The sequence below is a fragment of the Fukomys damarensis genome, unplaced genomic scaffold, assembly GCF_012274545.1.
Source record: "Fukomys damarensis isolate Sample0158 unplaced genomic scaffold, DMR_v1.0_HiC HiC_scaffold_28, whole genome shotgun sequence".
Classification (NCBI taxonomy): domain Eukaryota; kingdom Metazoa; phylum Chordata; class Mammalia; order Rodentia; family Bathyergidae; genus Fukomys; species Fukomys damarensis.
This window is the reverse complement of record NW_022900940.1, coordinates 41,612,850-41,631,628: the sequence shown is the minus strand read 5'-3', so window position 1 is coordinate 41,631,628 and position 18,779 is coordinate 41,612,850. Positions and strand designations below refer to the sequence as shown.

At 42.0% G+C, this 18,779-nt stretch overlaps 3 protein-coding genes and 1 long non-coding RNA gene across 23 annotated transcripts in view; 2 read left to right on the top strand and 2 right to left on the bottom strand.

The window, feature by feature from the left end:
- Positions 1 to 292, bottom strand: part of Nt5dc2 (5'-nucleotidase domain containing 2) — a 9,175-nt gene extending 8,883 nt beyond the window's left edge. The window contains exon 1 of the mRNA XM_010643099.3: positions 212 to 292. The gene's annotated coding sequence lies outside the window, so the exon portion shown is untranslated. The remainder of the gene's footprint in view (positions 1 to 211) is intronic.
- A 1,756-nt stretch (positions 293 to 2,048) lies between these two features.
- Smim4 (small integral membrane protein 4) lies at positions 2,049 to 4,841 on the top strand. The gene is made up of 2 exons (XM_010643102.3): positions 2,049 to 2,332; positions 4,738 to 4,841. Exons 1-2 carry the CDS (start codon positions 2,182 to 2,184, stop codon positions 4,833 to 4,835), a joined length of 249 nt encoding a protein of 82 aa, XP_010641404.1. The 5' UTR covers positions 2,049 to 2,181; the 3' UTR covers positions 4,836 to 4,841.
- Positions 4,842 to 5,477: 636 nt separating this feature from the next.
- On the top strand, positions 5,478 to 15,305 carry LOC117283609. The gene is made up of 2 exons (XR_004514635.1): positions 5,478 to 5,514; positions 15,125 to 15,305. It is a non-coding gene; the product is annotated as an uncharacterized LOC117283609 (long non-coding RNA).
- Pbrm1 (polybromo 1) overlaps positions 9,928 to 18,779 on the bottom strand; it is a 125,542-nt gene continuing 116,690 nt past the window's right edge. For 13 of the 20 annotated variants that reach the window (XM_033756900.1, XM_033756909.1, XM_033756904.1 and 10 more), the window contains 4 exons: positions 15,602 to 15,757; positions 12,826 to 12,896; positions 12,496 to 12,712; positions 9,928 to 11,540 (listed from right to left, as the gene is read on the bottom strand). In XM_033756900.1, the coding sequence (XP_033612791.1) occupies positions 11,368 to 11,540; positions 12,496 to 12,712; positions 12,826 to 12,896; positions 15,602 to 15,757 (617 nt within the window). In that variant the 3' untranslated portion in view covers positions 9,928 to 11,367. The remainder of the gene's footprint in view (positions 11,541 to 12,495; positions 12,713 to 12,825; positions 12,897 to 15,601; positions 15,758 to 18,779) is intronic. The other 7 variants (XM_033756913.1, XM_033756915.1, XM_033756918.1 and 4 more) reach the window with 1 other exon arrangement.

Genomic DNA, 18,779 nt, shown 5'->3' with positions numbered 1-18,779 from the left:
TGGCCGTCGCGGCGGTGATGGCGGCTCCTTCTTAGTTCGAGAACCCGAGCCTGGCAGTCCCCGCGAGTCTCCAGACGGCAGGGGCAGAGAGGAGGGAGCGCGCGGGTTCACGCGGGCCCCGGACCCCTTCTGTGCCTCACCCCTCGCCCCATGTCCCAGTCCGGCGGCGCGGGGTTCTGTTCCCCTGCCTGGCCCCTGACTGCTCACGTACCTAGTGGATAAAGAGCCCTTCCTAAGCCCCAGGTGCCAGTCCACAATGGGTGGTACCGTCGGACCTGCGGCGCAGCTGACATCGGGTGGGGCAGCCTCATTCTGTCGCTTGGTTCCCCACACAGGTGACCTCACCTGAGCGGAACTGCTGGGCGTGCGCAGCAGGGCTTTGGCCGGGAATCACTGCGCCCACCTGGCTCTGACCGCGGCAAATGGCTGCATCTGTCTGCCAAGCTACTGGCGTGGGACAGGCCATTTCTGAGTTGCCGCAGTCTGTTCTAGCACTGTAGCTGGTCTTCACAACAAAATTCCTCTTCCCTGCTTAGAACCACGCCACCCGCATTTTTCTGTTCACATCCATTTTCCGAGCCCCAGGCAGTGCACTGGTCTCCAAGGAGGCCGGTCCAGCACCTGTGGGCCCTGGGCGTGATGCACTGATCAGCTGGATACACTTGGCTTAAAGGTTGTGTGTACACTCGAAGCTCTACTGCACCTGAGGACCTACTGTGCCAGCCAGATCCTAGCCCACTGCCGGCGGGAACTGAGGCCCAAAAGGTGGGCTACTGGGTGGCTGCCTCCCCACGGGCCCTGATGAGCCAGGTTGGTGCTGGGCACTTCTCCGTGATGGTTCTCCGGGCGGGTGGGTGTCCCGCAGGTCCAAGCCTCAGAAGCAGGTGCCAGCTCTCCGGCTGAGTTGTACAGCGGCCCCTAAAGCTGCTCAAGGCCAGCCCATGACCCTTCTTGGGGTCCTGCTTGCTCTCTTCTGTCTGCTTTTGCCACTTTGTGCCCACAAAACCAAGACCTCTTATTGGTGCTAAGCCTTCATCGGATCCTCAGATTGTCTAATAGCTCTCTCCCTTCTCAGCTAGTCCTCAGGTTAGTCTCTGGGTAGCAGAGTGACAGCCTCTCACGGGCATCTTCAGCGAGCACACGGTGAAGCATAAAAGGTCAAAGTGAGGAGTGAAGGCTCTGGAATCAGTGCTGTTCCTACCTGGCCGTTAAGGAATGAAGACACGTGAAGAATGAGGGCTTGGGACACCATCACCGTCAATATTATGTACAACTAATGTTAAGTGATGAGTTTATGCTGCAGGCCCTGTGTTCAGTGCTTCTTATCTCACCAAATCCTCACAGCATCACAGAAAGACCCTGTGTTGTGGGAACGGAAACGCAGACCAGTCTGCAAAGGCTGTGAATGAAGAGATGGCGCATTCAAAACACCTAAACGTGGGCCCGGGATTTAGCTCAGTGGTTCCCCCGCCTTCTTCACAAGCGCCAGATCCTAAGTTCGATCCCCAGTACCCAAAAAAACAAACCGTCTAAACGTGTCCGTATAACGTAAGCGCCCACGCAGGATAGCTTTTATTAATTTTAGGGTTACCACAAGACGCTTACTTAGAATTTTGTTGTGATTTATCTTTCGATCGGCTTTCAACAAAGCGTATCAAATTCTGTTAATTTGGAAGTCGTCTCCCCACTCACGTCCCCGGAATGAAAGCACGGCGTCAGATAATTACACTGATACAGTGCGATACAGGATGCGTCCCTCACACAGGGTCGCCACTTCTGTCAGTGGACTAGGAAAAAAGATGGCGGTGGCAGGGTAGGGGGCGCGGCCCTCAGTCCAAGCCCCCGCCTGCCCTGGGGATGGGGGCAGCGGCCTACGCCACGTAGGAGCTCCACCCCCTGAGACAACCGAGCCTCGGAAGCCCAGGCGCTTGCGCCAGCGCCTTCCTGCCGACTCAGCTTCACGGAGCATGCGTCATCCAAAAGTACTCTAATTGGCGGAGCTGCACTCCTCGACGCATTCTGATTGGTGGTGCCGGGTCGGGAGGTCACCTGACCTACCCCCCCCAAGCTTCACAGCCAGCAGTAAGAAGCGCGGTGTTTCGCGGTGGATTCCTTAGGTTGTGTCCTAACGCTCCATCCACGCTTGAGTTCTTTATACCCCTTTCACAACCTCAGTCGAACATGATCTCCAGGGCCCAAGTGAGGCGAGTTCTGCAGAGGGTGCCCGGGAAGCAGCGATTTGGCATCTACAGGTTCCTGCCTTTCTTTTTTGTCCTGGGAGGAACGATGGAGTGGATCATGATTAAAGTGCGCGTGGGCCACGAGACTTTCTGTAAGTGGGGGTGCAGCAGTCTCCGTTTCCATTCAGGAAGGCGCGAGGTGGCAGGGACCCTTTGCTTGGGGGGGCGGTTAAGATTGCAGAGTGCGCATTCCTCATGGCGCTGAGCTGCTTTTTTATCCTTGTTGGAAGGGCAAGGTCAGCTCCACTCCCCAGCAGCTTTGGTGCAACACCGGTTAGAGGTGCACCGCGTTTTTTGTACGCCTCGTACATTGACGTCCAGATTTATGACCTTCAAGCCACCCTCCTCTGAAGCTTTCCTTTCACCCTTGCCAGTGACGTTTGGGCCTAAGGAACAAGAAGGATTGCTCTCAGCGTTAGAATGAGGGTGGATCCTGAGGATTCATGGGTTCCCGGCTACTAGCCTGACGTCTCAGAACTCTAGCGCAAACCCTGGAAGGACGTGGTCTGGTGGCTTAGCTAATTACCACTGTCTTAACGGTGTGGTCATTGGCACCACGTCTTTGGCCTGCAGTCAGATGCCCAGCATTGTGAAAAGAATGCCTGGCACTGATTTGCAGGCCAGTTCTCTCTTTAAGGAAAATTTCCAAGCACTAGGTCATTTTCTCACCTGAAACATTATCACTTGTGAATTGTCAGCTCCCATTTTTAGTGTTTCCTTCTGTTTATACATTCGTCGACATTTAATGAGAACCCAGGAGAGCTTCTGATGGACAAAGCAGAGGTCCTCCACTCTGGCAGAGCTACTTGGAAAGCCAGATCATACGAATTACCTCTGTGGCTAGGGTGTAGCTCAGCAGTAGAGCACTTGCCTAGCATGCAAGAGGCCCTAACTCTCACCGTGAATTAAAAAAAAACAAAAACAAAACATTAAGTGCTGTGGGGGTCAAGGGCAAGGATAACCGGAGTCCTAGTGGGCAGTTACCATGTAAGACAGGCCCCGAGGACCATCAGCTAGGGAAGGTCTGTGGAATTGTTCTCGTGGCAGTGGTAAGAGAATCCCAGACACTTTGGGTGTATGCTGTTTGACTAAAGCAGATGAAGGGTGAAGTAGTTACAAAGATGCTTGGGCAGAGCCACAAAAGCACTAAGATAAACATTTCTTGGGCTGTTTTCTTGGAACCAGGTATACAGCCAAGGATTGAAGGGTTTGGGAAGAGGCTTTTTGTGGAGATTGGTAGAACACTTAGGTTGAGGTGGTGGCCTGGTCTAGGTGAGGGAAGAAGAGATACCACGAAATGCTTGAAGCCGAGACAGTCTAGAAATAAGTGCTCACAAAGTTTGGTGAGGCTTCTGATGGGACAGCTGGGGCAGGTGCAGAACACAAGCAGGATGATCCTGGCTTTCCTTTGGGAATGGGCTCAGGTGGAGATGGTTACACAGATCTGATGCTCAGGAGGCACATCAGGGCCAGAGAATGGCAAATTGTGGTGAGAATGTCAAACTCGTATGTTTAGGTTGACTTGGAGAGGCCAGAGAAGCAAGGAAGGATACCAGGTTGTTCTTACAGAAGACAGATGAAAGAATTTTGACTATGTGAAGGGAAAATAATCCCGTCCTCAGAGAGACTGGAGGATGTACAACTGCTGATCAGAAAGGAGTGGAGGCTGGATACCGGTACCTTTGGGAAGGCAAGAGAGAATGGGTCATTGCCAGGTAGGAGTAGCTGCCCTTGGAAGTTAATTGGAAGAGCACTTTATGAACACAGGACAAGAGCCTTTGAGGGTCAGTTTTGTTTTGTTCTGTTTTTTCTTTTCTTTTACGATATAGTACGGGGATTGAATTCAGGGCCTTTACACTTAGCTACAACCTCAGTCTCTTTTTGTGACCAGGCCTCACTGTTAAATTGCCCAGGCAGGACTCGAGCTTTTCTTTTTTTTTGGGCACTGGGAATTGAACTCAGGACTTTGTGCTTGCAAGGCAGGCGGCAGAACCACTGAGCTAAATCCCTAGCCCAAGGACTAGAGCATTTGATCCTCCTCCTCCAGCCTCCCACAGTGCTGGGATTACAGGTGTATGCCACCATGTCTAGATAGAGAGGCCAATTTTTAGTTAAGGATGATTTCAGAGAGCTGTCTAGACACTGTCAGGAGAAGGAAGTGAGGGACGAGATGGGTCAGTGATTTAGCTCAGTGGCACTGCACCTGCCTCAAAATTTCAAGGTCCTGAGTTTGACCCGCCCCCAAAGGAAAAGAAAAGAAAAAAGAAAACATTAAGAGATATGCCAGGACCTGACACTCCCCTTGAAGGCCATGATATTTACCCTGCTACTTAAGGCTAACTCCATGAACATGGTCCTCACTTAACTCAGGTTTTGTTTCAAGTTTATTTTGGCATTGAGTTAAACAATGTTGAGATTCAGAAATAGGTGACTATTGGTTGAATTACTCAGATTTTTAGTTTCATAAAAATCTAAGTAAAACTTTTGTTTGATACAGATGATGTCTACCGTAGAAAAGCCTCAGAAAGGCAGTATCAGAGAAGACTGGATGATGCATCAGAAACTGAACTTCAGCAGTCAATAAAGTCAACATGAACTTTAGTACTGGTTTCAGCTCCTTTAAAAATGTACTTGTCAGAACTCTTCACACAGCTTGTCCTTTAGCAGCACATATTATTCTAAGAGTTGCTTTTATAGGGAATTTTCATAATTCTGCAGTCTCTCCTTGAACAGTTCTCAAGTAACTTATCGGACAGTACTTTATGGAAGATTATTTTCTCCTAAAACATCCACCTAATAGCTGAAGTCCCTGAATGAATGTAGTCCGTAAAAGATTTCTTTAACAGTTCAAGGACAACCAGGATGCTTGTCAGAGCTGTCTGAATAGTAATTCAGAAAAGTCCCTTTTCTCCTGTCCTGGATCAAACCCAGGACCTTAGGCATGCTAGGCAAGTGGTCTACCACTGAGCTACACCCCTAGCCCTTTTTTTTGGGTTTTTTTTTTTCCTTCAGTACTAGGGATCAAACTCAGGGCCTTGTGCTTGCGAGGCAGGCGCAGTGCCACCGAGCTAAACCCTGGCCCAAAGCCCTTTGTTTTTATGCAAAAAATGACAACCTTAATTTTTTTCATCTTTTTATTTTGAGACAGGGTCTTGCTATAGTTCAAGCTGTCCTTGAACTCACTATGTAGGTCCAGACTGGCCTCGAATTCTTGATGATCCTCCTGCCTCTGCCTCCCAACAGCTGGAACTACAAGCATGTGCCACCATGCCAGGTGATGACTTTAATTTTTTATAGAACTCAAATCATGAATGCCAAAGATGTCCTACATTACAGGATCATTTAAACTAGGATAACTATGCAATTACATTTCTGTCTACCAGCTTGTACACTTTTTGCTAGGGTGGTGGGAATTCCTGAATGACTACTACACAGTGCTCTTGTGAACTTCCTGGCACAGGAGGGCAGGCTTCTGTGATTCATACCCCCGTATAATCAAAATGTTGCTCTTTCAACCAGCTGCTAAAGATTAAGACAGCTGCTCCTTCCACAAGAAAGTGAATTTACCCAGTGAAGCAACCACAGTCTTGAGACAAACGAGGGACAAACTCTATTGAGCAAGATGTGCCAATCTGACCAACTATAAGTTTGCATTACTGGCAGAGACATTTTTATGTGCTTGGATAATAACATCCAACATCTTTTCAAACAAGAAAATGCCTATTTTCTACAGAAGACCATGTTCTGAAAGTTCCCAGCTATTGTAAAATAGGCAAGGTGGTGCCTAAGACTACAGGGTATCCTTAATTTTCTCTGCCACAAACAAGTCTCTTAAATTTTTCTAGAGTTTTTTCTTCCTGATCTAAACTTGTCCACTTATGTTAGTAACAGTGTAAATTGAGAACTAAGATCTCATCAAAGTACTACCGACAGCAAGATCAGCATCACTGCTGGGAGGTGTCTTGAGTGTGAGGCCAGTAAAGGCTCATAGCACCAGTGAGAACAATGTGCTGCTCAACTGTGCCCTCCAGGTGTGAACCTAATCCTAGACAGTTTGTTGATTAGACTGCGGCATGAAAAAGTGTAAGATGAGGTCAAAATCACAAATTCAAATTTAAGTCATGCCCGGGCAACTCAGCAAGACCCTGTCTCAGAATTAAAAATACTACAGAGGACTGGGAGATAGCTCAGTGACAGAGCACCCCCCGAGTTTGATTCCCCACACAGGGAAAAAGTGGTGTGATTTCCAATTATATGGCCACATTCTGTATGTTCCCTCTCCCAGTTTAGAAGTGTATTTGATACACAGAATCTTCTGTAAAGAAAAACAGTAAATGCCAATACAAACCATTAGCCAACTTCCATCTGGTGTGATTCTTTCCCTGACACATTACTCTGCCTCTTTCCCCGATCCACTAGCCTGAATTCTGTGCTACCCTCCTCTATGATTTTCTTTTTTCGGTACCGGGGATCGAACTCAGGTCCTTCTGTTTGCAAGGCAGGCGGCAGAACCACTGAGCTAAATCCTTGGCCCTTTCCTATTTCTTTTCTTCCCTTCAGAATGCTGATTTTTTTGTTTAGTTGTTGTTTTTTTAATTTCCTGGTACTGGGGGAATGAACTCAGGACCTTGGTGCTTGCAAGGCAGGCATGGTGCCCACCCTGGTCCCTTGTTTTGTTTTTTGAATAGGGTCTCACTATATAGTTCAGGCTGGGCTTAAATTCACTATGTAGCCCAGGCTTGGCCTCCAACTTGTGGCGATCCTCCTTCCTTGGCCTCCTGAGTGCTGGGATTATAGGAGTGTACCACCATGCCTGGCTCAGAATGCTGATTTGTTAAAGGACAACAAGCTTTTGAAAATGATAGCATAATGTCTAACCTCAAGGCAGGTGGACTACCAAAACAATTATCTTATGTAACAACATACATTTTCAGAGTCTTTCTGATGCTATGGGGAAGAACTCATCTTTGTTAAACAAGGCACAAGCTTGTTACTTTTCTGCAATCTGATTTTTTTTGGTGGTGTCATGTGTACTAGGCAAGCACTGTATTTAGAGCTATATTCTCAAGTCTTCCCTTAAAACTTCTAATCCTCTGCTGGACATGGTGGCAAACACATGTAATCCCAGTACCCAGGAGTATGAGGCAGGATAAGCCATGAGTTTGAGGCAGGATAAGCCATGAGTTTAAGGCCAGGATGGGCTACACAGTCAGACCCTGGCTCAAAAAAAATAAAACCCCAAAACTTTTTACCTTCCTGTTAATACATAGCTACTCTTATGAATCATACACTTAAACTAATGGTGAAAATTTAAAATGAAAAATAAACCCAGTGCTGCTATATGCTGAAAATATAAGGCCAAAACGTTTTTTAAAAGCTTCAATTTCAAAAACTAGCACTTACTCCAGAGTAATGAAAGCCTAGTGTAATTAGCATTTATTGCTGGAAATCCACCACTACTATCTGTGGTGTAGGGAAAATAACATGGGTTTTGGGGCTTTACTTTATCATCTGAATTGATCTGGAAAGTACTTAAATAGGAAATAATAAACAAGAATAGTAAATAGTAATAAATAAAAATTTAATTATTTTTGTCCATCTAGCAGTTTCACATTGGAGGTAAGGGATACAGTAATTCTTAGCAGTATCTGTTTGCTCATAAATACTTGTGGGATAGATTGTATGCAGTACAGCCTCACACACTCAGGAGACAGAACTACAGGGATTCGCAAAGCTGCAGTATAAACATGTTAAATACACACCTGGGCCACCTCTGTCTCTTCTGGCTACAAACAAACTATTTGAAGTGAGTCATTCTACTTTCTGAGAAGGAACACACTTCCTTCACCTTCTGCCCTCAATAAACTGCTCCTTAATTTTCATTTCAACCTGCATTTCTGTCTATGCTGCCCATCCTAAGGACATATTAGCCTTGACTGCCAGCCTGAGAGGTGTGGCAGGAGACACTTCAGGCTGTAGTCTGACTGCATGTGCTTCTTTCAGTCTGATGATGCCTGAGCCCAAACCAGGAGTTAGCATACTGACTTTCACCTGTTCCTGAGGAAATTTATTCTTTTAAACAGGCAAAACTGTTAGCATGACACGAGGGTTTGTGGGAGTGTTTCTCTAATTTGCTTGGAACTAATAGAACAACCAAACTGGGCTAATCCAAATCACTTTGCAAACTCCATTTTTATTTTGATTAAAAAGCTTTACATGAACAAACATATGATACATACATGTTATAAGGACTAGTAAACACTTAAACCTCAGATGATGATATAATACAGAAATTAGAATAAACCAAGTTTTGTTTTTGTTTTTTTTTTTGGTACCGGGGATTGAACTCGGTCCTTGCGCTTGCAACGCAGGCCACCGAACCACTGAGCTAAATCCCTGGCCCCCAAGTTTTAATCATATCTGGAGACACTCAAGTTAAAAAATCATTAACCATTAAAGGGCTTTCCACAAGTTAAGTGTCCTCCCTCAATTCTTCCTCATAGGAAAGGGAGGATAGGTTAAAACAAATAATTAAAGGCCTTTAAAATTAGTTGGCTAACATTCTACTTTAAACTTATAGGTCCCCACCATATAAACAAAATTCTCCATAGGAACTTACATTTTGAAAACAGGCTATTATACTTTCCAAGCCACAGTACTAAAATTCGCGGAAAAAAATAAAAGACATATGGTTTACTTGTACTTTAAGTCAGGAGGTTTTTTTTTGTTTTTTTGTTTTTTTTTTCTTCTCTTTCTTTTGGGAAGATGGCTGACTTCAAATCTTATATTCTAAATATTAACTGATGTTCCCTAAATTAGTGTACAGAAAGACATGATTCTAAAATAAATAAAACTCTTTTTTTTTTAATTAACTTAATTAGGGCCTGCCTATCGGTACCCTGGGCCAGCTCTGCATTGCCTTAGGCTCTTGAGTCCCACAAGAGTTCCACAAGTTCTGGCTGGCTCTTGAGTCCCAAAGCACCCAAGGGATGGGAAGGAGCCTAGAGGAAGAGTGCTCTGGCTTCTAACGCCCCTGTGGCCCACAGTGAAGAGTTTTTAAAGAAGTCTCATCCAGCCCTTAAAAAGGGAAATAAAATGAATGCATGAAATAAATAAATAATTTAACCAAAATTAAGTTTCAGGTTCTTTGGTGTAATTCAAGGGTGTCTATAAAGAAGAGAATCTGATTGCATCACACAGTCCATGATGATTTAATGATCCAAATAACCAGAGTTGAAGATTTCTTTAACTGGTTCCTTTTAACAATAAGGTACCGACATACCACTGTAATATATTTCAAAATTAATGAAAATACTTGATGCAAATTGAGATTCAGTGGTCGACTCATGGCAATTAAGTTACAAGGGCTTCCTGTATTTATGTTTTTTTTTTTTTTTTTTTTTTTTTTGAGACAGGGTCTTGCTAAGTAGCCTGGGCTAGCACTGACCTCATGGTGATCCTCTTGCCATAGCCTCCTGAGTGCTGGGATTATAGGCCTATGTAACCACGCCTTAAGGGCCTCCTGTATTCATAGTATTTAGAAACAAAAGATATATTTTCATTCTATACTCTTTTTTCCTCATGATTTATTAAGTATGGTAATTAAGTATGTGCGTATTGATTCATAGATTAAAAGGAAAAAAAGTATCCTCTGAGATTCACTCAAAAACAGTGGTGGAAACTCCACCACAAATGCAACCACCCTGTTAAAATAAAGTAGGTTTTAAAAACATGCTGCAAATGAAATGATGTTTTGTATCTATAGTTTCCTACCGCTTGAGCAGCACACTGCCTCCAAATGTTTATTCTAGGGCCATACAAGAAAAAAGGTCACTAAACCCTAATATGGGGGATCTATATTGGTCTTTTCATTTTAAAAAAAAATTTATTTTTTGGTAAATAATGGTCTTTTTAGTGAGCGTTTTCTTAAATTATGATTCCCCTTTCCTGTAATTCAAAAGCACAAGTTAAATTAAAAATATATTTTAAAAAGTATTAGATTTCTGGTTGAGAATTACAACCCTGAAACTTAGAAAAAAACTCCCCAACTGATAATAAGGAAATAAAGAATATGAAACATATTTGCATATGTAGGCATTGTACCCTTTCACAGTTATGCTCATGACACAGTTCATATCCAATTACTATACTCCTTTCTTTAGGTAAGGTCATGTTATACTTAAAAATAAGTCATCTCCATGTACACCTCAGTGCTTTCTTCAAGATGAACTTCCATGTTTTTCAATGCAACAGATTTAAATTCTCAAGTCATCTGACATAGATAGGTATAACTTGTGAATTTATTATAAACAGATCAAAAGTACCCTTAAACTTACCTTCCAAGACTAAATATAACTCTTGGCTGTGCACATGTTCTGCAAAAATCAATGACACAACGGATGTTTAACTCAGCACAGGAAAATTGCTGTTTCCTCCAGGATTCTGGGAAGCACACTAGCTGCAGATGGATGTACAGCACTGACTAGATTTCCAGAGAGAGCCTCTGAGTTAAAAGAGCAAATGTGACACATCTGTCAAACATCTATAATCTAAATAACAACCTTCCAAAGAAAGCACTTGACTTTACCTGTAAGAAACAGCTTTTTCAGAAAGTGGCTTAAGATATTCAGGCACACAAAACATACATATACACATTTCCCACTCTAAGATGTAAACTAGAACAAACTTCACATTTCATTGTCAATTTAAACTAATCTGTAAACTCTTAAGTTTTTTTTTCATTTTGTTTGTTCTTTTATGAAAAAAGCAACCCCTCCCCCAAACAAAACAAAAAACAAAATTCCCAAGCCAAGACAACATTGTTGATGGTTTCAGTTCCATGGCAACAAGTAAGATAAAACTCCAAGTCTACATGTACAACTAATTATGAAACTGGTTTTAAACAAAGGAAACATATGCAAAAAAATCTTTGTGTATTTGATAAAGTCAACTTAATATAACAAAATCAAATTGAAATAGCTTATTAAAAGTGTCCTTATATAAAAATGGCCTTGTGATGTACAGTAAAATGCAATAAAAATTATCCTTTGTTCCCCCCACCCCAGTAACTAAAATGGCTACTGTTCCACAACTCTTTATGCTCTATAAAATAAACGTAATGATGTGATTAAACGTTTTCTAGGTTGTATGCTTGGCGAATATTGAGGGTGTCTCGAAGCATCAAATCCCGCAGGCGCCAGAGGGCATCTGCCATGGTGGTGTGGGCCCCTTTACTTTTGAGCCAATGGGAGGGTAGGCGACTCTCCTGTTCTTTTGATAAATGGACATCACGTCTTCGAGCTGAAAATTAAAGTGCAAATAAAGAAACACGAATTGGAATTTTAAGATGACAGCATGTCCTTTAGTTAGTTCTAAGGACTAATAGATTAAACTATAAAACACTTTTTTTTTTTTTTTTTTTTGGTTTTTTGTTTTTTTTGAGACAGGGTCTCACTATGTAGCCCAGGCTGGTCTCGAACTTACAGCAATCTTCCTGCCTCAGCCTCCCGAGTGCTGGGATTATAGACATGCGCCACCGCTCCCGGCTATAAAACACTTTATATTTTAAAATATTATTATTTTGGTACTGAGGATTGAACTCATAGCCTTCACACTGAGTTACATCCCAGTCCTTTTAAAGGTTTTAAAATTTTGAGCAGAGTCTCACCAAGTTGCTAAATTGCTCAGGCTGGGTTCAAATTTATGATCTTCCTGCCTCAGTCTTCCCGAATACTGGGATTACAGGAGTGAGCCACTATATCCAGGCTAAATTTGTATGATGAATTCTTCAAATTATCAAATTTGGTTTAGAAATAAAGAATAAGTAGAAACTTCCAAATTTATCTTCAGTTTCTAGATAAGACACTTCAGTAAATAGTGAAAATATATATTAAATCTGTTGATCTACACGACTAACTCGATAGCCTAATGGAAACATACTTTCTAATTTTTTCTCTTTTCAAAAATAAATTTGGTATCTACACTAATGCCCACATTCCTGAAAAATTAAAAAAAAAATACTCCAAAAGATGGCAGTGATGTTTATAACAAAACTAAACTTCGAAATTTGATTAAAAATTCCATTTTCAGTGTGTGACATTAATATACAAAGAAGCTCCAAACCATTTGATGAAACATACAATTTATTTTACTGGTACATGCAAAAGATATGTATTTTATACAAGAGCCAACAGCAGGAGAGGATTGGGAAGAAGAATGTATTTCACAAAGGCTTATTTTGAAGGATTCTCCTTACCTGCCAGGGTTTGGTCCCACTTGCTAATGCTGTTGGACTCAGCACTGAGTCCCTCAATGTATTTCAGGTAGGCCTCTGAGTGGAGAAGCCGTTGGGTCTTCGGTGGGGGAGCCACAAACATAGGTGTTGTTGGCTGCTGTATGACAGGGGGGCCAGATGGGTGTGGACCAGGATATGGAGGTGGTGCCTGCTGCCCTGGAGGCCCCAAAACTCCCACCTGAAAGAGCATGGGGCAACGTGATGAGGCAAAAAGATACTCTGTACATGTTCTAAGAAGGCAAATGACTAGAATTCTGTTGAGTCCTATAAAAATCAAACTGGGGGGCTCACCTGTTGTCCATACGGACTTCCACCTGGTGCTGGAGACCCTACTATAGGAGCCACTCCTTGGTTCATCACACCTATAATTCAGAATGCAATGGCACAATTAGAGGCTCTGAGTTGAGATAACTGAAAAGCTTGCTTGATAAGAAATGAAGCCATTTATAAGGCCAATCTATGTATTGGGTGTAGATAACCATAAGCACCCAAAACAAGATTCAAATAGAGTTTATATTTTTTTGTTTCTATGTACTTGAAGCACTGTGCTAAGAGAACTTATCAAATGTGTATCAATATGGCCATTCTCTAGAAGTAATTTGAACACTGTATTAAATTTTAATCTTTCTCTAGGTAAGCTATAGCTAGAATACACCTGTTTTCAAGGTACTTTTCTTCTGACAACACATTCTTTTGCAACTGGAGCCCGTGTTAATCTCAGCAGGAATGGCACTGGAATCAGGCTCAGCAGTAAGCAATGTGCTAAAATAGCAAAGACACAAGGAAAGAGGCTGTAGAAGTAGTTAACTGAGTCTGTGTGGCTAGAAGCTCTGCCTTGCTGTTCCCTTGAGGACCATCAGCGGATACTATAATACAGAGAAATGATACTTCCATCTGATAAGACGAGAACTCTGAAAATGCATGATGTGCAAGTGCAGTAGCTTTGTTGCAACTGCTTTAGGTGCAAAATGACAAAGGAACAGAAAGACTTCATGGCGCTAATATATTTATACTATTTCTCTGGTAATAATTAGTAAACTTTCGGTGAATGTTCATGAGCAACTGTTTTCTCATAGGCACTAGGAGAGTAATAATATGATAGTAATAATATGTCCTAAATTTAGTATCTCAGGCTATTTTTATCTCAAGCCATCCATTTGCTATTTGGATAAAACACAGAGATAGGCAAAGGACCCAGTTCATTAAAAACAAACCACAAATAAAACCATACTGAGCTGTTCTCTAAAGCTTAAACAAGACCCGCTGGCTATGCAGAATAATCATAAGGAATTAACTTCATAGTCTATAGTTTCTCTGGATTAAAAATGCTGATATATTGATCAGGCAGAAGCAGCTCATTACCCTAAGGTTTAGATGTTAAATGCCACTTATAGAAAGCGGCCTTCATTCTCTTATTTGTTAGAGAAAAAAATGAGTAAAAACAAACTTGTTTAAAAACAGGAATGTTTCCATGTCAAGTGCATGGAGGTATACCCAGATCATCACAGTAGGATCCTAACGATTATTTGTGAATGAATGAAGAGGTAGTAGCAGGTAAGCTTCTGTTCCAACAACACATTACTAAATCCCTGGTCCTTCCCCTAGGACACTCACCCATCCACCTTAGACTCCACACAGGGAGGCTCACTAAGCTGCCTACATCTTTGCTTTGCAAGGATGCACAAACAAATCAGCAAACCTCTCTGCTTCCTCTGCTTATAAGTGCCATGCCAGGGTAGCCAATGGGAATGTGAGCTGAGCCTGATCAGATATGTGAGTGTACACACCAAAAAGGTTCTTCCTTGTCTCTCTATGACCAGAGGTGTTGTGCTTCCTTCAAATGCAACTTAGAATCTGAAAAGGGAGAAAGAAGTATAGCTATGCCCAATACCCACCAAAAGACACTTGCTACCAGGAGGAACTGGACTTACACCTCCCACAGAGGGCTATCTGCATCTAGAAGGTGTCAACTCCAACTATGTCTTACTGACTGAGAGAAATATCCTATGCCAAGAAAGAGGGCACAGAGTTAGGGCCAAGTCCACTGGTCACAGAGGAACATCTATTTTATGACTCTTACTGACACAGCAATTTACCTAACATACACTTATTGTCAGAATGTAACACCCACTTCTATAAATACTTCTTCCTCTTTGAGCATCAGGTGTAAGCAAATCTGACAAGCTTTCAACCACATTTTATCTGGGTTGGGCCCTTGGCTGATATTTTAGTAATGGAGCAAATGTTATTCCAAGTCATCTCAGGGCATATTCCCTCCAACTAGATAACAGTCAAGAGCATACAATGGCAATTAATATGGGAACTTATGATTTTCGTTTAAGCTTCTTGTGAAATAATCTTTCAACTTGTTAATTCATTATAAAGCCAAACTAGCTATTTTTGGACCTTATTTATGTACAGTATTTTTAAGTAAAAGAAGTTCTAGGGTTGTGGTGACAGACAAACCAATGTCTACAGCTAGTACAGTGGGCTACATGATTCCTTAAAATGCTAAGTCAGGCTTTTTAAGGGATTCAGATAGAAAACTAACTCAATGCAAATTCATTTCCTCTTTCCTTTTTGTTTCCAGGATAGACTACATGAAGGATTTTTAAGAAATTTTGTATTCGTGACTCCACAATCCCTTTAGAAGGGCTGCTTGATGAAGAAATAGAGCAGGGAATCTACAGAGGAAGATTGTGACATAAGAATTATACTCAATGGAGAAATGCATTCAAGAGCCAAGAGTACTATTGTGTATGACTCTGAGGTACAATTCGGGGAACTTCATTTACTTATAAGAGGGCTGGCTTTCTGAACACATGTCATATGTTTAAATAATTATACAGCATGCCGCCTCCTCCTTGGTTTGATGAGTCTGGCCTCTGCCATGTGCTGGGCCACCTGCTCAAAACACAGGATAAGACCCTGTTGCTGAAAGTTTTGAGATTCTCAGTAAGGGAACCCTGGCCACAACAGACAGCAGTTATCTCCTAGAACCACTGGCTGAGGGAGGAAAAAAACCATGAAGATGAGATTAATGACTGAATGAGGATGAATTTCTTACCCGGTGGTGGGATGCCTGGGAGGCCAGACACACCTGGCGGAAGATGGTGGGGTGGAGGCCCCCCAGGGTGAAGTGGTTGCATGCTGCCCATGCTAACAAGGCCATCAACTGGGCCCTGTAAAGGTGGAAGGCCTGGCGGATAGCCACCCATCATGCCTTGAAGGACACAACAAATTTCAGACATGCATCATTAACATGCAATATGAGCTAATAACAACCCCCCACATGCACTACCCTTGAATAAAGCACCCTTAGTACTGCATGATATAACTGTAATTAGTGAAATCATTTTGTTGCAAAAACGAACAAAATAAAAAGTTACAAATATGAAACCCAACATTTCTGGATGAATTAGTACTTAGTACATTACTGTTACAGTTATTTTTGCTGGGATAAATATGCTACATTTTTCACTTTAATAATGAAGACTTCTAATAACAGCTTTCCCACCTTCAGAATTACTGCTGACTGTTCAAGCAGAGAGACCAGTTCTATGGACTACAACTCTAATTGAACAGCACACACCTCATCATTCTACTTTGCCCACACTCATATGTCTACCATGGGTACACATGAGGGGAAATCAAAATGGAGGGAAATGAGGTGCATAGTCCTGATCACAAAACAAAGCATGGCTCTCCAGCTTGGGGCAAGGAGTAATCTATTCCTCCACTCATAATAGCCCCTCACTGCTAGTAAGAATTGACTGTGTTAAGGTTTGAGCTGGGAACAGCTAAGAGCCATCACACCGAATAAAGTTTCATCTTTTAAATTTCAAAACATGTTAAAGATAAAATCGAAATATCCTCCCAAGCCAACCAAAGCCCTGGCCACTCAGAAACCTATATCCATCAGACTTTAAGAAAGAATAGCTGGAGAATCAGGCTCTGCTGACATGAGAAAATGCCAATTTTCATCACTGTCACCAAGCTCACAAATGTCTTCAAACAAATCTTCAATTAACAGGGAGCATTTTAATCAAGGTATAGAATTTCTGTCAACAGAGGCTTTTATTCCTTTATTTTCAAATCATACCTTCACACAACAAATATCTTCTGTTGGCTAGGGAAAAGTTTCAGCAAACAAGTATTTTTTGGCAAAAGGGATGAAAATAATTTCAAAATGTCAAAGACTCACCTATGAAAAGACTTTTAAAATCAGATAGCATTTTTTTTTTAAACAAGAAAAACTACTTTTTGGGGATTTTGTAATGATTGTGATGAACAAGAACACAGGGCTCCCCCTGAAGCACAGCTACTTTTGCTCAAAGCTTCTTGCAAAGGGAGGGCTAAGGGCCTAGTGTCAAACCTCATTTTTATAATGTACTTTTTGTGCAGGGACTCTGGGAAACACTTTTTTTGCGGGGGGTTGTTTTTGAGACAGGGTCTCACTATGTAGTTGAGACTGACCTGGAACTCACAATGTAGCCCAAGCTGGTCTTGAACTCACAGCAATTCCTCCTGCCTCAGCCTCCTGAGTGCTGGGATTACAGGCTTGTGCCAGCACGCCCGACTGGGAAACTCTTGATTCTGAGAATTTCATTCTGATTTTCTCTAAGCATTATTTGAAGGTATTTATTTATAAAAGTTTAATTTTAAAGCTATGACATTACTGAAAATTCTGATTTTAACTTACATTCCTTAAGTCTTAACTAAACTGAAAAACAATTACCAAACGGATAAAACAAATGTGAAGTATCTCTATTCATGAAATAGGATGTTTCATTTTTGGGAAATAAGAGTTTTGAGAATAAAACTGCTTTTGAAGACACCTTAATCTTAAACATGAAGAAATCCAATGCTACTAAACTGCCTTTTAACCACACCACCAGATATAGCTTTTCAGGATGAGTAGGTGAGTAATTTAAGGATATCAGGAGGCTTTGCTTTCAATGACAAAAGCCCATCTGAACGCAGCCTTCACGGGCTGTGGTTGAGGTTAAATTATTAAACACTGAAAGACATGACACTTGTCTTCATTAAACTGTACTTTGGCATTTATTATCCCAGTCACATGTGTTCAAATGAGCTTCAATGCTTGTAAGCAAAGCTGGTCTCAGACATCAACAAGGCTAAGACTTGGTCGCTAAATAGCCTGTAAGTCCATGGAAAGTCATCCTCTTAGCTGCAAAATTCCCTCTGTGGACCAAAGACTGGTTACTGCTGAGAATGCTTGCCCTTCACTCCCATGGCCCAGAGGTCTGGGCAGCACACCCTTAACAATGGAGCAGGGGCTCTGTAAAGGGCCCACCTTCCTCACCCACAGAACTCCATAATGTTATTCCCCAACAGGGAGCTAAAATGCTGCAGCTGCTATTTTTTAAAAATGTTTTTAGCTGTTTGTATTCATTTTGTTAATATGTCCCTGGGTTTTGTAGTCACAGGCACAGTGCCACAATATCACACATCAAATAGAACAAAATAAGATGTCAATGAGGGAATTCTAACTTTCAAAGTCCCCATGTTCAAGGCCTGATTTCTAAAAACCTCTGGAACCCCATTAACCAAAATGGGCCATGGAATAGAGCAGGTGATTATGAGATTTGTTAGATCAACATCAGTTACACTGAAAGTACTGAAAAGCCATGATTCAGATGTGCTTTGGTGAGTGCAACTGCTGAGTTCAGAGACAGTGCATTTGAGAACTTGCCATCACAAAAGTTAGGAGCAACAATTGAAAAGTTAACCTATGCTATCTATTCTTCCTTAAAAGGCAAAAACAAAAAGAGCATCCCAATGAACCTGACTTGAACAACACTGTCTTGGACTCCCTGCAAAAAAAACTCAGGCTACTTGCTTAAGAAGAAACAAGTGGTTTGTAAAGACTTCACCAGGCTTGGAGAGGTCACAAAGAAGAGGCCTGAGAAGGGTCTGCAGGTTTCGCATTGGAGACAAGTCAGACAAGGATATTCAGTTAAAAAAACAGTCAAATTTGCTATGGCTACCAGAACCAGAGACAACACACACAAGCAAACCACATTCATCATTTTCTTTCTTTCCTTTTTTGTTTAAATATGTGACTGGGATACTAACAGAAAATGCAGTTTAATGTAATTAAATAGAAAAGCATTACAGAGTGGGCACAATGAATTGAGTAAGGACTTTGTATTCTATTTATCAGTCATGCACATTGGTGACCAAGAAAGGATTTACAATTCATTGTCAAAAATCCTTTTTAA